The 18,389-nt window shown below is 39.4% G+C and overlaps 1 protein-coding gene across 4 annotated transcripts in view; it reads right to left on the bottom strand.

Moving 5' to 3' along the window:
* Window positions 1-18,389, bottom strand: part of LOC146389220 (protein TANC2-like) — a 53,923-nt gene that overhangs the window by 21,813 nt on the left and 13,721 nt on the right. The window contains exons 2-3 of one of the 4 annotated variants that reach the window (XM_084926945.1): window positions 10,844-10,956; window positions 10,502-10,603 (exon numbers count right to left, since the gene is read on the bottom strand). In XM_084926945.1, coding sequence (XP_084783071.1) covers window positions 10,502-10,603; window positions 10,844-10,904 — 163 coding nt within the window. In that variant the 5' untranslated portion in view covers window positions 10,905-10,956. Of the gene's footprint in view, window positions 1-3,332; window positions 4,667-9,157; window positions 10,420-10,501; window positions 10,604-10,843; window positions 10,957-18,389 lie in introns of those variants that run through there. The other 3 variants (XM_084926946.1, XM_084926944.1, XM_084926943.1) reach the window with 3 other exon arrangements.

Below are 18,389 nucleotides of genomic sequence, written 5' to 3'. Positions count from 1 at the left end.
CAAAGCAAAGATGAAAACCAGCACAAAGAGACTTTAAAACATGAACAGGTAGAAATGCAGGCTGTAGCCTGACTGCTCATCAGATTGTTATCTGTTGAAGTTCAGGGTCTGGCTGCTGGGCTGGGGTCAGCATATGCTCAGCATAAAGCTGCCTCAATGACAGTTTTCTACAGACATCCACTGGCAACCTGCTAAAAAAGTCCCAATTTGATGTGCTGGGTTCAAGAGTAAACGCTGTTATAAGTCCATCCAATCAGAAGAAATTATGAAAATAGAACAATTCAGAGAATCTCACTCACGCACACGCTGCAACTCACTCAAAGCACATGCAAAACAGTGATTGATGTCGCTATTAATGTATTCACTATCATGACCTAAATATGCCAAGAGCACTGCACACGTACACACACACACACACACACACACACACACACACACACACCAAGACAAGAATGTAAGCCGCAGCACGAAAGCTCCGACTCTGTTTCTCTCTCTCTGTAATTACAGCTTTAAACTGCTGACTGCTGGTGAAGAATCAGACACACACACACACACACACACCAAAAAAAAAGCCATCCAACACAAAGCACGTGTGTGTGTGTACGTGTGCACATACATGCGTGTGTGTGGTCAGTCAATGACAGGGTGTGTGAGTCGTTTTTAGCAGAAGAAAAATAAAATGGAAAGATCAGATACAGAGCGCGCAGACATTTCCATTTCTGCTTTCTTAACTAGTTCAGCTTCTGATTGCTTCTCCTGTCTTTCCTCCCTTCCTTAGGAGCCTTCCTCTCCCTTTGCCGTCCCTTCTTCTCTTCTTTCTTTGTGTATTTCTTCTTTTTTCTTTCCTCCCTTCCATTCCTACGTTCAGCTTTTCTTTCTGTCATAGTTTCTCTCTTCTTCTAACCATTTGTTTTTCATCTCTCCTCCAGTTTCTTTCCTTACTTTCCCTCCTCCTTTCCCTCATTAGTCTGCCTTCTTTTGTTCCTTTATTTCTTTCGACTTTCTTTGCACCCTTTGTGTTTTCTCTGGTCCCATCTTTCTTTTGTTTTTCCTTCCTCCTTTTTTTCTTTTCTTTCTTTTTTCCTTTATCTCTTCCCTCCCTGATTTCTTTCTTTTTCCCTCATGTACTCTCTTTACTTCCTTTCTTCCTGAACCAGAAGGACTTTCTGCTATAACAGAATCCTGATATAGAAACTCTAACGTGTTTCTGTCAGTAAAATGATGCAATCATTTCTAAAGTTCTGGAGCAGTCTGAAAGTGTCACTATGATTCTGCTTGTTAACTGCACCTCTGACTTCCTGTAACATTCAGTGAATAAAATGATGAACAGCACCAAGAGCATAATCCTGGGGCAAGGACGTTTAGATAAATTAGAAACTCAGAGCTTTGTAAACTGGGATTAGCATGCGTTTTAGCTGATCTAAGCACAAGTGAATGGATACAGGTAAAGGTGCAAATGCAGTCCACATACTTGAGATCTGATTGGTCAGATCATTTTGGTCACATAATGCATTTTTAAATGAAGAAAGACGTCCTTTCTTTGATGTTATTTTCTGTTTTCAGTTATGGTTTAGATAAGTGAAAGCAACAGAACAAGCTGGTTATATTTTTGGGAAAGTATGGTGGCTAAAATGGACTCTGTGAACTCTCTGAAGAATAATAATAATAATGATAATAAATTTTATTTAAAAGGGGCTTTGAAGACACCTAAGGACACTTACCAATAGAATAAAACACATAATAGAACAATGACAACAAAGAACAATAAAAAAGCAAAAGGCACAAGATAAAATAAACAAAAAACTAGTTCACAGTGAATATGCAGATTTGAACAGATGGGTTTTGAGTTGGGATTTAAACTGGGGGAGAGAACCAATGTTTCCTATATTTGGGGGTAGAAAGTTCCACAGCCTGAGAGCAGAGCAACTGAAAGCTCTGCTTCCCATGGTGGTGAGGCGGACAGAAGCCACAGCAAGCTGGATAGAAGAAGATTGAAGTGAGCGAGCAGAAGAAGTAGTGCTTAACAGGTCAGAAAGGTAAGGAAGAGCAAGGTTATGAAAGGCCTTGAAGGTGAGCAGAAGAACTTTGCACACTCTCTTGAATTTCACAGGCAGCCAGTGAAGCTCCTGAAGATCGGGGGTGATGTGCTGGTAGGAGGGGGTTCTGGTAATAATGCAGGCAGCAGAGTTTTGAACCAGTTGAAGCTTATGGAGGGATTTTTGGGGGAGACGATGTAAGAGAGAATTACAGTAGTCAATGTGGGAGGTAACGAGGCTGTGAACAAGACTATTAACCACCTCACAGAGAGCCTGACACAAAGTCATGAGGGCAAACTCAGTCTAAGGAGTTAGCTGTGACTACATCAGCTAACATTACTTAACCAAACAGCCTTGTGAGAGGTCCTGACTTCATTTTAACAACAGCATTCAGTGTCACAGTAAGTACCTTGGGTTTTCTAAAGGCCATTAGTATATAACTTAACTCATTTCTACATTGTAACATCTGTTTGGAAACCAATCTGATCTTGCTTTAGTTCTTTGCGAAGACATAAGACATACGTTTGTCTCCCTTATTTCAGAAAAAAAACCTCTTACAAAGTGAAAACACAAAAGAGAAATGAAAGCAGCAGCTGAGGCAGCTGAAGCACACTAAATTGTGGTAAATGTGAATATCTGCAGTTATTAATGGAAAGGATGAAGATGCTCAAGTGTATACGCTGGAGTACACAAAACCAACAGTGAACAACCTGAGGCTAGGACACAAGATACGTCTGCTGAAGAGGAGTCACCACATATCGATATATAGCGATATAATACTTTGTTCAAAAATGCAGATAATCACGTTCCTTAACTAAAAGGACAAACTTTCCTGCTCTGGCATAGAAAGACATGTGAGCCTTGTGGACACCTGCATAGCTGAAAAAATAACAAAACTGCAGTTCTTCAAACAGCCACTTGGGGCTGACTGTAACATCATAGCACAGATAAACATGTTTACAGGCGAGTTTTTTTCTAACCTTTCTGTTCATAAAAAACAAACTTTTTTAGATTCATTTGCTTACACGCTTGGAACTACATACTAATCAGACATTAAATGGCATCACCACGTTTTTGCCAGCTTGAGCAGCTCGACTCATTTTTGGGGGGAAATGTAGAATCCACTTTTTTTAAGCTAAATTTAAAGGAAAAGAAGATATTTTCGCATACTATTTGTACAAAATCTGAAAAAAATCAAACACAATTAGAGATAATAGATTAGAGTAAATTAAAAAAATATAGTATTTGACTGATAAAACAAGAATTTCTGGCCATAGAGAGATCCATCACTCTCACCTTCCTCCTGTCTCCTTCCTCTTCGATCTCTCTCCACTCCTTGGATCGGACAATCCCCCCAATCGCGACACAACTGTGAACTCTCCTCGTGAGAGTGACAACAGCAAACGTGCAACAGCAAGCGCCGCAGGAGGGACGAGGTGTGGTTGACGAAGCCCCCCGCAAACACACCTCGACCACAACCGCAGCCATTCGCCGGCCCCCACGGGTGACGGACACTGGAGCGCCCGTGGCAACACCACTTGGCTCTGGAGCGGGCGCATGCTTTCAAAATAGCCGCCGTGCAGTCCATGGCTAGCTGTCAGCAGGACTCTGATTGGTTCACAGTACTTCCATGTAGGGGGCAGAGTAAACTAAGTCAGCTGAAGTTGTGCTCTTCTCCCTCTCCATTAAGTTTTGTTGGTGAAAATGTGATGACATCATGATCCCGTCTTCTTCACTTTGGTATCGAGCTCCTCCTTCTCCAGAGTACACAAAGGAGAGGGGGAGAAAAAGATGAAAAGATGAAGGAGGTAGAAGTGAAGTGATAAGAAGAGGAAGAGACTCTCCGGAAAAAGAAAAAAAACCACACCAGAGGTGCTCCGACTTTTCAGGCTGAGTGACTGCGGGACAATAAAACATGCAAATCCAGTGGTAACAGATGAACTTCTTTGTTACTCTTCAGAGGTGAAACAGCAATCTGCATACATGAGAAGTGCTCTAAAGTTGACTGCAACTCACACAAACCTGGGAAATGCATTTCCACTGGTTATTGTCCTTTGTAGCCAGAAAAATGAAAGTCTTTCTCATTCACAGGTAGAGTCCCAGAAAACAGAGTAACAACTAAAGCATCCAGTGCAAAAACAAGCAAAAAAGCCCACAACAATCCTCTCACATACGGTACGCTCTTAGGTCAGAACACACAAAAAAGAACACTTCTAAGTGTGCAAAGCCTCTTTCTCCACCAGCAGAGCCTCCATATCTGGTCTGAAAGACGACCTCCCTCGTCCGACTGCACTGCAAATCAAAACCTCCCCTCCTCCAACCCCCAAAAAGAAAAAAAACCCCACACAGGCGAGAAACAGAAAGCCTGCAGGAGGAGCTGAACCGAGAGCGTAATCTGTTACATGTCGAGAAGCACGAGGAAAGTTTAGAAAAACAGTTCAGCCTTGTCTCTTCTAAAAGAAGAAAAAACGCGCAGAGACAGAACAATTTCTGAAAAGCAGCAGAGCAAAGAAATGCTGCAATTAAAGTGAAACTCTTTCCAAGAACAGAGGAGAGTGTGACCACAAATCACAGTGAACATGGAAGACTAATCCACTTTAGACCAGGAAATGTGGAAAATGTATATGAACTAAAAAAAAACTAGTTAAATATTATTTAAAATGTGATTTTATGAAAGAGTGCAGAAAAAAATTAAATTTAAGACTTGAAGGAAAGATTTAGGCTGAAATTTGTGGAAGAACGAAGAAAAAACACAAAAAGCTGGTTTATGATTCTATAATGTCTCCAACTTTTACCTTTGACCTTTTGTTGTTCACCTAGAAATAGTTTTAGTGCAACCTAAAACATTTAACAGGTTACATTAATACCTTATAGGTAACATATAGATGTACAGAAAAATGAAACTACTAGAGATAATGTATCTAAAGCATTATCCACTCATCTTAGAACTTTATTACACTATTTATTTTTTTTATTTAGTTTTCTAAAAACATACAGAGTAAGAACCTTTTGTAAAGCCACAGTTTAAAACACAGACAGTCAGAAACTAGCTCAGCAGAGCATTTACAAGCTGTCCTCTGTAGCTGGTGGAGACCAAAAGCAGAGGTAAACCAGAAGCCCAAACTCGGATATCAGAGTTGCTTTTTACTGAAGATGTGGAGTGGGTCAAAGTCGGAGCTCTGACCCACTCCACGATTGTGGATCACGACAGCAAAGAGGACGGGGGAAGCCTCTGTGATGTCACCCACTGGACTGTGAGGTCCTGCTATAAAGGCTCGAGTCAAACATTTTTACCATGAGCATCTCTTTGAAAGCCAGATGTGATAATAGAAAAGTGGAGCTGACTGTGAAACAATAACCTCTGATTGAATAGTCATTAGCAAATAAGCTTGGGCGATATGTTGTCAGTCCAACAACCGATGACAGGCGATATATTCGCGCAGGCACAGACATTTTGATGGGCGGAGCCATGTAATCATGCATGGACTGATTTTCGTGTTTAGAATTTATACGTTTTGTTTGTTGAGGGAATATTTTACCTTCTTTTCTTGTTTGTTTCAGTATTAATATAGCTACTTTTTGGATTATTCATTCATTTATTTCTTTGTTTGAGATTCGCCAAATCATACAAAAGACTTAACATTACGTCTGAGATTTTTTTTTGTGCTGGCTGGAAGAGACATTTTGATTTTTAAATTACTTTTTGTTTAATTTGTATTTGTTGTTTGGTCGAGTGTGTAAGACAAACACTGGAACAGCCTGTAAACACGGTTATAGTAGAAAAAAGATGCAGTTTCTCGTTGTTTCCCTCCCCACCATTGTTGTTGTTTTTTTATTCAAATAAAATGTTTTTGTGTTTTTTCTGAACACAGGCCGCTGCCTTTCGTTCTTTCTGAGTTTGAGTAAAGGAATCGCTGCATTTTGCGCACTCTGAGGAATGTGCATTTGTTCACAGCTGGAAGAGTGTGCCATTAAAACAGCGCTATTATTTTTTTGGTTGACCGCTTCTCTTAGCGTCAATAAACAATATTAGCAAACTTACTCATGGGCAAATAAATAAATACACCGCTCTTGTGTAAACGATCGGCGAAAGGCTCGGCCTATCGTCAATAGTCGATATGTTCATCCAATCGCCCAACCTTATTAGCAAATGACAATATGCTAAACAATCCTCCTTTCTGAGTCTATAAACTCATTAATAAAGAGTCTACCAGACACAGAATTGTATCCAACACAAAGTGTTTTTCAGGTTGAAGTATCCCCCCGTGTTCATTAAAAAGAATTCAGATTTAAGCAACTTCAGTTTTGAATGAACTTTTCTGACCCCCGAACTACGTCCATCTTTTACACTGTTGGACTTATTAGTAAATTTTTGCTAGTTAGTGTAAAATACCAGCATAAAATCTGATTATATGTTAATAATGTCTTTGCAGCTTATTTACACAGCACGTACATAGTTAATTACGGGAGGTTTAAACATGTTGTTCAAAGAAAGTTTATCAAATATTGTAAACTGAAAATAAGCTAAAAGCTAACCTTGCAGTTAAGCTCAGATATGATAAGCTCTAGTCAATCTTGAGCTAGAGTTAGCTTGTGTTTTTTCTTTTTAATGACTAAATTTAACTGCAAAGGCTTTATTTTTGGGGAATTATTATATTATTATAATAATTCATCATATTATAGTGTTTACTAAGCAAAATACAAGTCCCAAATTGTATTTTAGCAAGAAATATCCATTCACTGCTCTTAAAATGAAAGCTGCTAAACGTTGGTGGCCAAAAGATTTTACCGTTGACAAAAATCTGCTTAAATCGGCTTAAATCTAGGACTCTCCACCATTTGACCCTAGAACTGAAGAAGCTTCTCAGATGAAAGGTGAAACATCTTCAAGCAACTTAAAGGAGTCCAGACGCTTTTCTTTCCAAGCTCCTTAGACTACTGTTGACAAAAAGTTCATCTGTGGCTTAAAAAAAAGCATAACTGTGAGTTGAAATCTTAAGCAGGCATTAGCTCCTTTTTCTGGATTGAGGACATATAATTTATTTATTATTAAATTACTAAAAAACTAAATATTTGGCACAATAAAAAATGTTTTTGTACAAAGCAACAACTTAATTTCCAATTAAATTACTTTTAGCTATTAAAAAGCTAGCTTACACTTAATTACTGCTATAGCCCAAGCTACATACCACAACATACTTTGCACACTGCCTCTATCTGAGATCAGTACAGACAACAACTCTCTGTGTTGCTTGTTCCTGACACATCCTCAAAGGTATTTGTGTCTCTTCCCAGGATCAAACTGTGGATCCATGTCAGCAACTAATGATGTGTAGAAGTCACGGAAAGGAGCAGGACAAAACAAAGGACAGGGGTATGCCGGGGTGGTGAAAAAGAGTGTGGAAGCACAGGGGGAAAAACACAATGGGAAAAAAAAAAAGGGTTAAGAGAAATAAGCCAAATCTGAGATTGTCTATGTTTGTGTGTGTAGACGTTGTGCAATAACTAAAGAAGTCTCCCTTCTTTAGTGCCGTACTTTATAAAGGGCAGAGAGATAAACTCCACATGGTAATGTTTAAGACAAGTGTGTCAAATCAGCCCCGAGGAGGAGGAAGAGGAGCAGCGGGAGAAGAGTTTAGGTGAGGAGAGGATTGGAGAGCTTGGCAGGGGGCTGGGTGTAATATTTCAGTGTTTTCTCTCTCACTCAGGCACAGTGGGACGATCAAATACAGGGTCAAAGGCCAACCCACCCCCATCTGCTACCATACGCTGTGTAACAGGTCACAGCCCTGTGTGTGTGTGTGTGTGTTTGTGTGTCTGAGGGAGGAAGAAAACACATAGTGCGCAGATGACACAAACAGTCTGCAGTTTTAACTGCCTTCGAGTGCCTTAATGAGGAACAGGCTTGTGTTACCATGGTTACAAGAAGATTTGCATAAATTGCGCGTATAGATTTCTTATGATATAGACTCATTATGCACACAGAAGAGGACACAGACCCTCCCAGCAGCTTGAATCCTGTTGTTTCAGCATGTTTCACACCAAACATGACGTTTTAAGCAGCAAAGCATTTGCAAAGATCAACTGATGAAACGACACAGACAGAAATGAATATGTTGTCAGTTGACAATGTTTCATCTTCATTGAAACGTTCGCTTAATGACAGAGCTTATCAGCTCAGACTGTTCCAGAAGGATTCCCCAGCTTACTGCCATTGTCTGTGTGCAGCTGGAGGGTTATGATTTAACTTTGCATTAACAGCCATACGGACTTTCCTGAAATCCTGACAATATGTTACACTAACTGGTTGTCCTCCTTCTCCTCCTGTTGGCAAACATTTGTGGGTTTCCACTGTATAAGTGTACTCACATGATAAACGTGAGTCGACGCTTCACAACAACGGGCAGGTTTCTTGAATTTGCAAGGATGCATTTCATATGTATACATGTGTACATCCAACATGTTTATTACATTTCTCACACAAATGTATTTTAGTCTTGTACCTTTCATTTATTCTTGAAGGACTTTTTCTTCGAAGGAGTTGAGCTTCACCCTCTAGAAACTATTTTAGTTTTGCCTTATAAACATTACTCCAGGTATGGACTTCTAGAATTTGATGGTAAGTAAAAATGAACTACTAAAATACTAGTGAGAAAGAGCTGACATAGTGTTTTGGTTGGTTATTTTTTATATAGGCTCGCTTTACAGCAACAGGAAAAGCAAAGGCTAAGCTAACTGAAGTTAGCAAACATTAACTACTAGCTACGAAACGATCAAGTAATCGAATATAATGTGAGTTAAGATTTTTTGAAGTATTTTCCCTGTGTGTGGTTCACAAATACAACAACCCCCCAAAACTTACAGCTTCGTCCTGTACTAAGTGGTGGCACCAGCAGCGCTGTAGCAGTTAAACAAGCTAACACAAGCTGGGGGATAAGATGGCATTTAGCGTTAGCCTGGTGAGTTAGTATCTAAAATCTACAATATCATGGAGTGAGCGGCATTGTGAGCTATGAATTGAGACTATTTGTTGGCATTTTTGTTATTTTAAACAACTAAAGGCATGCAGAATTGTCTGGTAGTTATTCTTGCTTCTAGTGCAGCTGTGAATGTAAACATACCTATCACTCAGTGTGTCTGTGCAGGTTCAGTCATCCAGGTCATGGATGGAGCTTGAAAAAAAGAAAAGCGACTAGATCTCAATCTGGGTCAACACACCTGAATCAAATGATTAGTTCATTACCAGGCCTCTGGAGAACTTCAAGACATGTTTAGCCATTTAAATCAGCTGTGTTGAATCAAGGGCACATCTAAAACCTGCAGGACACCGGCCCTCGAGGCCTGGAGTTCGACGCCTATGATGTAAGCCAAGGTGTGAAAAAGGGTATGGGTCATTATCAGCAGAGGTTTCGAGTGAAACCGCTGTGAGGCCTTCCCTCACCAATCATGTGACCCATTGAGATCAATTGGCACAACTTTTTAAAGAAGTCCAGCTGCTTTTCTTTCCAAGTCCTTCGACTATCACTCAGTGACGCTGATACTGATAACATCATAAACATGTTCAGGAAGTATAAGTACAGCTCTGATGTAAGATTTAAGGGCAGATTTATAAATATTTGTATATCCTGCCAGTGTGTTCATATTTTCATTGGGTTACAACATAGAAAAGTAGGTCTTGTACTTCCATTAAAAAGAACCAGGGCTGTGGCTCTGACAGTGGACACTTGGTTACTAATGAATGAAACACTGCAGGTATTAACCCTTTTTGGTCTATGTCGTTATCATTGATGAGTTTGCCCTAATCCTGTGCTTTCAGAACATGATGTTTCTGTTCTTTTCAAAAACTCTGCTCCCAGGTCAAAATGTACAGGTTAGGGTTAACTCCTAGCATTATTTAGACCTCATATGGTTAACACGAGTATCACATTAGTAAGGTAAAATAAAATCAAGGTATGTACATTGGATCAGAACAGGAAAAGAATTGGATCAGTGCATCTACGGGGAGAAGAAGCCACAAGAACAAAGAAAATCAAGGAAGGAGTGCAGTACAGTTTATATATTATATTTAAAGACAATTTCAAGTTTTGGTTTTAAAATATCACAGTTGCCATCACTACTGGTAGTTATTTCTGAGTCCTATGCAATATCAACAAAAATATTTTTTCATCAGCCGTTTTAAATGCAAATAAAAATGTCAACAAATAATTACAATCACGTTCTATTTATAAGATGCAGAAATATATACACAGATATTGTGACTAATATTTGCACACATATTTCCAGCACTACTTGTTGTTTTTATAAGACCACATAAACGTCACACAATCAAATACTAAACAGTGATCGACCAACATACTGAGCTACACAGACAGCCCCAAAAGGTTGATTCTGTTCATCTGGACGTAACGTTTTCAGTGGGAGAAACCTTTCATTGAGCACGCACTGAGATAAATAGACAGTCCTACCAGGTCTCTTGCCCAGGCGAAGGTTAAGGAGAGGAGAGGAGGGGAGTGAACGAGTGAATCCTTCGATCATCCTGACTTCTGATACCTCTGAGTCCGTGTTACCTATTGGAAAAGTGACAAAGAGCCACAGAGAGACACTGCTGCATGAAACAGTGGTGTACATAAGAAGAACTCATCTGTATGTGCCCAAACAAACAGCCACCCATGATCTGCGTGTTTTACATATCTATCTATTTACACATCCATGACATGGCTTCATTGAAACACACAGACTAGAGGCACAGCTTCTGATCAGAGCACAAAACGACGGGTGAAAAACACATATAATATGAATTTACTGACCACTGGTATTGTTCTTGCGACCTTTGCCGCCCAGTAGCATCTTCAGGCTGTTCCGGAACATGATTGCTCACGATGTCAGCAAACACACATGCGCACACTTCCTGTCAACACTCCTACAGAGATGGAGACAGAGAGAGAGTGTGTCAGTAAACCATTAGAACTAATCACTTCCTTTTCCAGCTGACTCCTTATGTCCAGTCATGTTATGATCTGTATGTGTTCCTTAACAGAATCTCATTGCTCTAACAGTTTAATCATCTGCAGTGAATGTCATTTCCTTGTGTAAATGTCTCTGACCGCACTCAGTATACTGCTATAGTGCTATAACATCAATAGCAGCAGGTCCCCAGAGTATCTGAAAGGACACTTATGTAGCTTGGGTGGCAGAAACAGAAAACAGGGAGGAGACGTGGCACTCCTGAATGCCTGAGAATCCTGAATAGAAATATATGTAAGAATTCTGTTGTTGTGCATTGCATCAGTGATAAGCACGGAGGACTAATAAAAGGATAAGGAAATACATCTGTTATAGGATTATGTGCATTATATAGGTTCTGTCAGGTAGAAGATGAATCAGATTTCCATTTATTCTGGCATTATAAAAAGGAGCATGACTTGTTTCTAGAAGAACTTTGGTGGCTTTTAACAGGAAGAAGGCTCATGGAGAACCACCCTCAGGGAGGGGCGGCTGTCTGCCGTGATCGGCTAGAGAAGAGTGGATGAAGACAGGACAAAGAAATGCTGTGGAAGAGAACCAGAGATTAATAATAACATGAGGTGTATAAACACATAGTGAGTGAAACACTCAGGCTACGTCCACACTTTTCGTTTGAAAATGCATCGTTTTCTCTCCGTTTTGGCCTCCCGTCCACACTGAGACGGCGTTTTTGGGCTAGTGTGGTCATAGCCTCAGTGCATCATGGGAATCCTCCAGCAGCCTAGACCTTTTGCAGCAAAGTAAGGGAGGATTTAAGCTCATCATTTTTTTGTCAGATGTGTTGATTCATCACATCCAGTTGAAAGCTCAGTGAAGCTAGCAAAGGGGTCATACCGCTGCGATGCTTTAATACATATATAAATGGACTGTTACTTACACAGCCCCGTTCTTTTCTGTTTGATTACTCAGTTTCTTACTACATGCCTCATTCACATACATTCATACTATCAATTTTGACTTAACCCCGTAAGACCCAACCCATCAAAAAACAGCCAGAAAATTCTGTTTTTTTGCAACTGAGATGTTTAATAACCCTTATAACAAAATCCACAATTTTTTTTGCTATATCATGTTGTTTATGGTATATCTTTATTACATATTTATTAGTGCAGTCAGTGTTAACGCATTAATGCAGTCATCACGATTAACACGATTACAATTTTTAAAGGGCTCAACCCATCTGGAGCGCAGAATGGACACACGTTGGACAAACTTCCTGAAATGCGTTAGCAGAGTCATTTCAGGGATTTTGAGTCAGTCTGCGCTCCAGATGGGTTAATTGTTCATCGCATTAGTCGTGATGATGGCGTTAACGTGTTTAAGCTGCATTAACGCGTGGATGCTGAGTAACCCCTTACATGGATGGATCTGCGTTAACTCGTTAACGTGAATTAGCCCGTTTTAACGCGTTAATGCAGATCAGCCTGCGTTAACCCGTTAACGCTGACAGCACTAATATTTATTATATATTTTTTGTATGGCATTTGATACATTGGGCATTTTTGACAACTTTGTGTTAACAACAATGTTAATTTTAGACAAAAAATCGTTTTGTCCATAACATTTTGAAATTATGGCAAGTATTGATCATGGTCATGAGATAGAGGTCTCAGAAACTAATGTAGGAAATATGATACAAATGGCATTATAGGGTTAACATTCACACATTCCCCTGGAGAATTCACAGACCAATGGATACATCAGGGGCAACTTGGGGTTCAGCATCTCGCCTAAAGATACTTAAATATACAAACCAAAGGAGCTGTATGCTCTACCTCCTGACCCACAGCTAAACATATATGAGCTCAGAACTTCATTCTAATCAGTCATTTGCTCATAATGGGGTCTAAACACGTGCTGAAATAACCAGAAGTACGTTACAGATATACCATGGCCAGTTAGCTAGTGTTATAGCAATAAGCTCATCAACCCACTTTTGGTGTTAGCAGAGGGTTGTGTGTGGTGCACCCTCTATGAATCTTTATGACCACTGTCTACGACTGTAGCTGTGGACTAAAATCCTTTTTCTACTCTCCAGCCTCCAAGTTTTAGTTGGGAATTCAGTCTTTTCAGAGCACATTTCCAAAGCTGAACAAGGACCACTGTCAGCAGCTGCAGTCCAAGATGGTGGAGGTGGAGTCTATCCATGGAAAACTAAAAAGCAGTATTACATTTAAGAGTTGATTCTACACAGAATCACACATCACACAACATTTCCCTTCTTTGCTCTTTTGCTTTACTACAGTGTGACTTTTGAACACACCCATACTGCTGCCTGGCAATGCTGTTGCTAGGCAACCATCTGCGGTTGCTAAGCAATCCCCTAATGATAATTCATATTGATGTAACCCTTTTTGCCTGGTGGTGTATGCTTCCCTGGTTTATCTGTGCCATATGAAGGCTACAGAACTTCAGATGTGGGTCACTGTGTCAGTGTGAGGTTATTGACTTTGAGCAAATAAGCAACTCCATGAGACTTTACACAACTTTAACTTAACGTGAAAGACACTCAGGACAAATATGTGAAACTATTCAATTGAAAGATAGTTTGATTTAAAAAACAGATTTCTGACATGTATCCTAAAACTGAAGATGGCAAATGCACATCTTTAACCTTGTGACGTCTAAGCTGTCAAACCCTAACCGACCTCATTTGTGTTTTATTAAACCGTTCTCCTAAGTCAGCAGGAAAACAATTATTTATTCATTCTAACTATATTTTTCCAAAATATAGGGATAGGTTAGGGCTACCACCTATTTCTTAGATCTCAGAGGGGTAAGAAGATAAAGAAGATGTAATCTACATTTCAAGGGCACTGATTTGATTACACAGTATGGGTACCTGACATCTGGGAACAAAAGATGTGTTTTAGTGTTGACTTCAGGTTTGGGGTTAGCCATGTGGTAGCTAATACGCACTGCATTAGTTTTGTTGTGTTCCAGCTGTGACTTCATCAGACGACACAGTGTTGTTTGCACTATCAATGTGGGGGGAAGCTGGAATCCCTTCGGTCTTCTCCTGAATTACATTATCGCCACTCCGAAAAAACTCTGAAAAAACTCATCTTTTCAAGATGCTGCTGTTTTTCTCTCTGTATAATCTGGGAATCTCTGAGCTCTTATACTGATATATCATTAATGGTAAATACAGGCGCAATTGTACATGCACATCTTTAACCTGACCACACTGGTCATGCTGGTTTCAAAAATTGAGAGTATCCAAGGCAAAATGACGCCAAAGCATGGTGCACGGTGCTGCTGTCAATTTTAGCTCATGCCTCGTGCCTTTTCGCTCTCCCTGTGTTCTGAACTCTGCTGGTGCTCCCTTTCCTGTTCCAGCTCACTTATCTTCCAATCAGCACTCAATCTACACACAGCGTGATCCACGTCGAGCTACATACTGTTCGGTTTTTAGGCAAATACCTCTGCAAACAGAAACAAATGCGGTACTATGAATAAGTGGAGTGGAGGAAAGTAAATGTACTTCCTTGTAAAAAATTTAAATAGTTTGTGATGTCAGTTAGAGGGATTATTTTCTTTGTTCCCTGATTTCCAAAATGTGGGAGAATAATGCAAATAAAAACAAAAGTTATATTTCCTGATAGCATAGAGTTAGGGTTACAGTTAGGGAACCCAATGATGACTTAGACCTCACAGGGTTAATCTCAGTTGGTTCAAAGTATTGCTACATAACAAAACCAAATTGTGTTTTGTGTGAGAGAGCCTACATGGCAAGAGGGACGTTTAAATAACACAGGAAGCCCGAGTCGCAGTGGCATTGCTTCCTCACTGTTTTACTAAGAAAATGTCTCTGCTTCAGGATTTACACTCTGAAAAAAATCCATGTACAACATGCACTGAATAGTCTTAGGACTGGCACTGAAACCACACCAAGGGTTTACAGTTTAAACAGTTTAAGGAACCACTGACCTCTGGCCCCCTCTGTTGACCATTGCTGATAACAGCAGCATAGTTATAGTTTCCACTGGGAAACTGATGTTTTCACAGCACAGCAATTTAATAACTGTACTCTCATTCAGCTTTATTAAACTACCAGTGTGAGTCATGTCAGCAACAGTGCATATTAATTAGGCTTTTACACACACACTAATTTCTGTCATGTTACTGCTGGCTTATTCCAGTTCGAAATACGACATACGGCATAAGGTTTCTATATGATTTATCATTATCGTGTTTTCTTTTTACTGGATATGTCTGACAACCATAAGTCCAAATATAAGACCAAAAATATTTATCACGATATACATTTGAAAATTTGCGATAACGATATAACTGACGATATAATTGACACTAGACAAAATACTTTACAACTCCACAACTTTATTAGTGCAAAAAAAAACCCATCAATGTATTTTCACTTAAACAAGCAGCTGTTTTTTATGTACATTAAAGTTATATAAAAATTTAACAGTGCAAATGCAAATTCCTTGCTGACAGTTTAACCAAAAGGCATTTCCAGTGGAAATTGGCCGACATATCCTCAGCATAACCATGTATAATATCCACAAAACTTAAAAAGAGGTGATACACACACAATACGGTAATATTATGTTGAAGCACAGTACGTATCACTCTGCGAGGCTCCTCCCTACGATAGCCGTAATGCTCCGACAATCCATCAAGCGGTGCGGGTATCTAACTTAGCAAAGTCGTACTAAAACATTTGACAGATTTTCGAGCGCCATGTACATAAGATCGTTTCGAGGTCAGTAAACACAACCAGAATTCATACATAAGGCACAAAGGATTATAAGGGGCTCTGTCGATTTTCAGAAGAATCTAAGGATTGATTTTAAGTGTGCCGTATTTTCCAAAAAACACGGTAATAACGACGGCCCGCTAGCACGCTCTACCAAAAATAGTGCTTTGTTGTGTATCTGACGGACGAAAGCTAAACCAGTTCCACACCACTGAAGTTGCAGCATTTTTACAAACCAACTCTGGTCCATCCGTTTCATTCAACGATCCGCTTTCGCCCTTCTCATTCTCCATCGCCGCCGCCGCCGTGCTTTTTCCGCCATGTGTGTAAAACAAAGGCACTGCGCATGTGCGTTTTATCCATATTCTATCGTGATATTTCATTTTCTTATCGTTGCCCAACATGATACCGGTATTAACATGAACGGTATGATATGGCCCAGCCCTATTGGCAGGAATATTTTAATCACAAGAAGATCACAAGTAACACTGCTACTTAGACACTGTGTGGAGCCATATGCCCCTTTAGTTCCATTATATTCATAATAAGCCAGATACCTAGATAGCTAACATCTCCAAGGCTCAGATTACTCCAAAACATTACAGACAGATGAACAGGACTACAGACTGGAGGTAAAATAGATACATTTGAAGTTTGATTTTTGGTTGAACGCTATGTCACAATATGTGAGCATAACATTAGCAGAGAAATCTAGATGTCTGATAAGGTGAATAGTGTTACGAAAATAAAAGCTATGTCATTGTCTTACCAGGATGGTTAACTTTAGTGTGCTGTACAACATCAAAACTACCAAGTGATCACAAGAAAAGTCATCTGTAATTCTGATTTTCGTCCATTAACATTTTTTTCTGCTTTTACCAACCCTAAGTTACAGTAAAGTAAACCAACTGCACTTGTAGTGTCACAGGTGTGCTACTCAAATATAAAGCTTAACAAAAAAGAGCATCACTGTTTTTCAGTTCTTTTTGTCCAGTTCTTTTTGTTGGGGTGACTGTGACTAAGGCCACCAAGACATTTTCCCAGCTCTTTTAATATGTTTTGCTATTATCTTACATAAGTATAAAAAAAGAAATTGGAACGTGAGCAGCCAGAAGGCCTTTATTTATTTATTTATATCAAGTTTACACTGGAGGTAAACCTTAGGTTTAAAATGCACAATCATTAACAGACACATTATTTAATAATGGAAATGTAGGCTTCCTGCAATTATGAGGTGGGGTCCACATGACAAGCAAATTTAATTCAAATGACTGACACAGCACTACCTGTTTCCTGATATAATCTAAAATGATCCAATGTATGCTGGGAGACTTCACTACATCAACAATTTAAAGTTGAAATTTCAAATATTTCCTGCTTTTAACAGTCCTACATGAACCCTGTTAGGATTAAGTCACCATAGGTAATAAGCTACATTATACTTATACAACCAGAAATGTAATAATAAAAACATTTTTTGGAAGGAGAAGAAGAAAAGAATCATTCTAACTGACACACATCATAAAGTATTTATAGTGGATCCAAAAAATAGTTTTTTTTCCCCAAAACATTCAGATCTAAAACTGCCCATGTGAACAAACCTGTCAACCAAAGCAGCCACATGCTGTAAGCAAAGCAGTAAAAATGCTTCTGAATGCCATAAAATTGGGCTTATTTTAAACTTTTGTGCTGAAAAATAAAGATATGCTAGAAAAATAAAGGTAGTCATAATAAATATTGACTTTCAAGCTTGTTTGTGCTGTACAAACTGCCTATTTCCCAGTTCAGTCTTTATTAACTGTGTTATACTTTAAGGTATAAAAGGCACAAGTAGTCAGCTAAGCGGGCACTCTTATGCCTTTCCTGATGACTGTAACTCACATTCATCACAGAGAAAATTTGATTCATCACTGAAGACTGCCTGCCCTTTCCTCACCATGCAGGACTCACAAAGCTGCATCACGTTGTGAAGCTGCTGAAGTAAAATCTTTTTGGACATATTTACAGTCTTAGTGAGTTTGTACTTATTGACTACAGACATTCAAAAATACCACAGCGGTCTTTGCATGCCCTAAATCATTTCAACAACAAACACTGTCGCGATGGAAGAAAAAAACTTTATGAAATATGTGCACACATATATGTATGACACATTTCCATCCAAACTTGTGCTGCCAGTTTGAGTCTGAGCAGCTCTTCTCCATCTGCAGTTTTTATTTCCACTTTTTTTCTTCTTTTCTTTTACTGTTAGTCTCATATTCCATGGTTTCGATTTCTGTTTTTTCTGGAAAGACACACACACACACACACACAAACACACACACACACACACACACACACACACACACACACAAACACACACACACAAACACACACACACAAACACACACACACACACACACAAACACACACACACAAACACACACACACAAACACACAAACACACAAACACACACAAACACACAAACACACACAAACACACACACACACACACAAACACACACACACAAACACACACACACACACACACATGCACGCGCGTGCATAAAGGTACATGATGGATGAGGAAACCACTCAGCATATCATCATTACTGTGAGCAGAATGTGGC

Source organism: Perissodus microlepis, chromosome 4 (genome assembly GCF_051167445.1).
Source record: "Perissodus microlepis isolate ML-2025 ecotype Zambia chromosome 4, ASM5116744v1, whole genome shotgun sequence".
NCBI lineage: Eukaryota > Metazoa > Chordata > Actinopteri > Cichliformes > Cichlidae > Perissodus > Perissodus microlepis.
Note: the sequence above shows the minus strand (reverse complement) of the source record. Positions and strands in the feature narration are given on the sequence as shown.